The 4687-nt window shown below is 54.3% G+C and overlaps 1 protein-coding gene and 1 pseudogene across 1 annotated transcript; one reads left to right on the top strand and one right to left on the bottom strand.

The window, feature by feature from the left end:
• The first annotated feature begins 1240 nt into the window (after window positions 1-1240).
• Window positions 1241-3661, top strand: LOC102753912 (sialic acid-binding Ig-like lectin 14). Its single transcript, XM_015568808.1, has 5 exons — window positions 1241-1325; window positions 1394-1765; window positions 1977-2255; window positions 2675-2810; window positions 3003-3661. Exons 1-5 carry the CDS (start codon window positions 1289-1291, stop codon window positions 3079-3081), a joined length of 903 nt encoding a protein of 300 aa, XP_015424294.1. The 5' UTR covers window positions 1241-1288; the 3' UTR covers window positions 3082-3661.
• Window positions 3662-3958: 297 nt separating this feature from the next.
• Window positions 3959-4687, bottom strand: part of LOC107184302 — a 3674-nt pseudogene continuing 2945 nt past the window's right edge.

Here is a 4687-nt window from a genome sequence, read left to right as displayed (position 1 = left end):
TAGTGTATTTTTGTGATGTGCATCTCTGACTATTCCAGGAACATCGTCAGTTTTGATGTGTCCATGACATCTTTTGTACCATCCTGTTTTTTGTTGGTCACTGTGCTATGGAATCCATTTGAGTTTTTTTTTTAAAATATATTTTATTGATTTTTTACAGAGAGGAAGGGAGAGAGATAGAGAGTCAGAAACATCGATGAGAGACAAACATCGATCAGCTGCCTCCTGCACACTCCCCACCGGGGATGTGGCCGCAACCCATGTACATGCCCTTGACCGGAATCGAACCCGGGACCCTTCAGTCCGCAGGCCGACGCTCTATCCACTGAGCCAAACTGGTTTCGGCTGCATTTGAGTTTTGCAATGTCCCCTGAAGGCCTTTGACATCCCCCACACTCACTGGTTCCTCCCTTGAGATTCCATCAGTCAAAGGCAGCGAGGCACACAGAAGCCCCCTATGTGCTCCAGCAGTGGGAATGGAACGTCAGGGGTTGTTAACCCCGCGTTGGGACACAGATAGAGCAGAAAGGGAACACTTCCCATCAGCCTGGGTGGGTCTGGGAACAGGGACCCAGTGATGAGGGGCCAGGAAGGTGGATTTTCATGAGCTTTCAGGTGGCATTGTTGCTGCTGTGCCGAGGTCCCGCCAAATGGGGTGTCCGTTTCTGATTGGCCCTGTGCACCCTCCTTGTTCCTTAGACACTCAGACCTTTGAGCCAGCACAGGTGTGTCCCACGTCCCCAAGAAGCCCTCAGAGTCAAGGCCTTTAACACTCAGCATTGCCCCTGGGTTCCACCCTCCACTGAATTGGGTCTAAATTCCTCTCTCTTTTGCCAGCACTTGGTCTAAAAATATATTAAAGTGATCATTTGCAAGAATGTTCAACAGTTCCAGCTGGACGACAGGTCCCCCCACCCCAACCTCGCCCCCCTCCACGCGCCCGAGTCACCAGGACCAGGTCTGAGTGTGCTGGCCCCTGGGCGACCTCCTTCTCCAATTAAACCTCCTCTGTAAGGGGGTCACTTTCAGATTCACATCTGTACACGCCTCTGAACCACCGGGGGCCTCAGTACATTTAGCTGCAGGGTCAGGTGTGGGAGGGAGACAGAAAGATTTCTCAGCCACCACCTCACCCCCCATGTCCTGTGCAGGCCAAGTTCCCCTTCCAGCCTGGCCATAGTCTCTCCCCCAGGACTTCCTGTTGGGGTGTCCTTAGCTCCACCCCAGTGCTGGGCACTTCGCTCCCTGACACAGGGACCGGACCCACTCTGCCCTGCCAGAGGCAGACATGGTGCCCCTGCTGCTGCTGCCCCTGCTGTGGGGGAGTAAGTGACTGAGGGAGGCCGGTTGGGGAGGGGCAGGAGCTGCATCTGAGCTGTGTCCTCTCCTTTAGGGTCGCTGCAGCAGCCGCCAGGCTATGAGCTCCAAGTGCAGGAATCGGTGACAGTCCAGGAGGGTCTGTGTGTCCACGTGCCCTGCTCCTTCTACCCGTGGAGTTCGTGGTCTTCCTCTACCAAAGTCTACACCTACTGGTACCGGTACAGGGACAACAGAAACCATCCTGTGGCCTCGAGCAACCCAGATATACCAGGGAAGATGGAGACCCAAGGCCGCTTCCTCCTCACAGACCCCACGACCAACAACTGTTCCCTGCAAATCAGAGACGCCAGGAGGAGTGACACAGGACGCTACTACCTCCGAGTGGAGATAGGAAATTCTGTGAGATATAGTTACTTAGATAAGATGCTGAATTTGCAGGTGACAGGTAAGGCAGGGGCCCTGGAAAGGACCCAAGGAAAGGGACCCCATCTTAGAACAGCAACAGGACACTGGACACTCCCTGTCCAGGCCGTGGTCCCTGGGTGGTGGGAAGAGACACAGGGCCTGGGGAGCTCAGCCCGAGGCAGGGCCTCTCTCAGGGTCCTGCTCTGAGTCCCCACCCCTGGAGCCCAGGCACCTGCCTTTCTCCCCTGCAGCCCTGACAGAGAAACCCCACATCTGGATGAGGGAGCCTCTGGAGTCCGGCTGCCCCACAGAGCTGGCCTGCAGCCTGCCAGGGTCCTGTGAAGGGGGACGACCTCTCACCTTCTCCTGGGCTGGAGCTGCTGTGGATTTGCTGGACCCCCAGACCCTCGGCTCCTTGGCACTCACCTTCACCCCGAGACCCCAGGACCATGGCACCAACCTCACCTGTCAGGTCCAAGTCCAAGGATCTTTGGTGGCCATGCAGAGAACCGTTAGGCTCAATGTTTCCTGTGAGTGTTGGAGGGGTGGCTGAGTCCATGGGGGCAGTGGGAGCGACGTGTGTGTGTGTGTTTGTGTGTGTGGGTGTGCAGGAGGCTGAGCTAACCTGAGAACACTCACCCATGGATGTGCATGTAGGTGGGGAGGGGGCCAGAAGGACAGCTCTCCCACCTTCCTGCTTCCCACTGGTGCTCCTTGGGATTGGGGTGACTTCCATCTGAAGTGGGGCTGTATCTTTCTATCCCAGATGCCCCATGTGGGGCCTGGAGGTGGAGGGGAGCTCACCTGCTGGGCTCCCAGCTCCTCTCCTTCAGCCTCTCTGAGCAGAGTAAGGTACAGGACAGGTGTGGGGCAGGCCATCCGGTCAGGTGTTGGGGTTGTGGGTGGACTGAGTCCTGGACAACAGGTCACCCTTCTCCCGTGTACCCAGACAACCCGCACTCCAGCAGATGTGTGACCCAGGAGCCGCAGGGCTCCTGGCCCCTGGTCTTCACCCTGATCAGAGGGGCCCTCATGGGGGCTGGCTTCCTCCTCACCTACGTCCTCACCTGGCTCTACTACACCAGGTGAGCAGGCCTGTCTCCCCCGGGGAAGGTCAGGGATTGGCCCTGAGGTGCAGGTGGGGCCGAGATGTCCGGCTCTGCCTGGAGTTGGAGCCAAAGAGGCCGAGTCTCTGAGCTGACACCTGTGTGGGCCCTGCAGGTGTGGAGGCCCCGGAGGAGGAGGCAGAGCTCCTGATGGACCCTCCGTCCTCTCAGGATGGGACTGAGGTGCGGACACCAGGCTAGAGGGACCGTCCTGGGACATCAATGGCACCTTCTCCCTGGAAGCTCTTGACTCACCTGCCTCAAATGTGCCCCTGGGGTTTCAGTGTGTGGAAGTGATTGAGTGACGCCAAGGGGAGTCAGTGCCATGGAGAGAAGACTTTTACTCCTTTCACCTCCTGAGAGGAGGGGCCGCTGTGCCCGGGAAACCCTGGATTTCCTCAGAAAGCAGATGCAGGTGCAGGGCCGCCTAGCGAAGGCCTTGATTGGGGTCCCATGGGAAACGCAAGGCAGGGCAGGGTGAGCAGTTGAGGACCAGCTGGTGTGTGTCAGTCTGGGGGATGGGCCTGTGGGCGTGGTCTCTGTGTGTCTGGTCCCAGGTCCTGGGTGATTTGGGGCAGGTGGGGAGGCTGGGAATATGGGCTCAGGACGGGTTGGTTTGCATCTGAAGTTCTTTACTGTCTCTGAGAATGGGCCGCCCTGGGAGGCCCTGTGTCTCCTTGGCTTTCAATCCATTTAATGGCTCAAAACATCCTAAGATACAGAAATAAACAATAATACACACCCACTGATGGCCCCTTGTTACTGCCTGTGCTTCTCCCATTTGGCTTGTTCCCCTCCCCTCTTTCTTTCTCTGTTTGTTCTGCCCACTCATCCCCACCCCCTGCTCCTCTCTCTCCATTCTCAGGCCCAGACACACTGTAGTTGGCATCTTATCCTCCCCTTGCCCAGGAGTTACCTGGTCACCACCTGAGCTTCTGGTCTCCCATCTGTAGGTGCTGATACGCAGTAGAGTTAGGAGCAGCTCTCCTCTCCCTTTTCATCGATGCCAACCTCAGAATTATTGTTATAACACATCCCAGCATTTAATCATAAATGAGAACATTTCTGTGATATCACATGACCATTGATTTTACTCTGTAGTGTCTGTGGGAGTTTCTTGAGTCCAATTACATCTGGATCTCCTCTTGTTCTTGTTGCTCTTGTTGAACCTTTTGCAAGCAGGGGATTTTGTTTATTCCTTGTAATTATTCTTCAATTGGTATTTATATCTCTTCTTATTTTTTGAAATATTTGTATTGATTTTTCAGAGGAAAGAAGAGGGAGAGAGAGAGAGAGAGAGAGAGAGAGAGAAATCAATGATGAGAGAGAATCATTGACTGGATGCCTCCTCCACGTCCCCTACTGGGGTTGAAGCCCGTAACCCAGGCATGTAGCCTGACTGGGAATCGAACTGTGACCTCCTGGTTCATAGGTCGACACTCAACTTTTGAGCCACATGGGCTAGGCTATATCTAATCATGAATAATAAAAAATACAATATTTAAGACACTTCCTCTCACCATTTTGTATTATTATGTTCAAATACCTTACATCTATCAATTTGATAAACTCTTTTTTTGAGATAAACCCTTTTATTTATTTATGCTTCTCCATTTTGTTTAAAACAACAACACCCACCTTAATATTAACTGAAAGTCCTTCCCCCTCACCCCTCCTTTTGGGCTGGGGGGAGGGTAGATAATGGGGAAATGGCCCCCAGGGGCAGGGGTGACCATAGAGCCCCTTGGAGAGGTAATAGAGCCCAAGTCCCCTCCCCAGGGGACGGGGCACCTGTAGTGTATGAACTGGGGAGTTAACAGGACTCTTGAACCTCTTCTTGTACCAAAATATATCCC

This window comes from Myotis davidii, unplaced genomic scaffold (assembly GCF_000327345.1).
Source record: "Myotis davidii unplaced genomic scaffold, ASM32734v1 scaffold2053, whole genome shotgun sequence".
Classification (NCBI taxonomy): domain Eukaryota; kingdom Metazoa; phylum Chordata; class Mammalia; order Chiroptera; family Vespertilionidae; genus Myotis; species Myotis davidii.
The sequence above is the reverse complement of the archived record's forward strand: the minus strand, read 5'-3'. Positions and strand labels throughout refer to the sequence as shown.

Bases quoted from the DNA above. Each gene is read 5' to 3' on its own strand.
- LOC102753912 (XM_015568808.1), top strand. From the start codon at position 1,289: ATGGTGCCCCTGCTGCTGCTGCCCCTGCTGTGGGGGA. The intron at 2,256-2,674 runs GTGAGTGTTGGA...CCGTGTACCCAG, and splicing joins CGTTAGGCTCAATGTTTCCT to ACAACCCGCACTCCAGCAGA. The intron at 2,811-3,002 runs GTGAGCAGGCCT...CCGTCCTCTCAG, and splicing joins ACCTGGCTCTACTACACCAG to GATGGGACTGAGGTGCGGAC.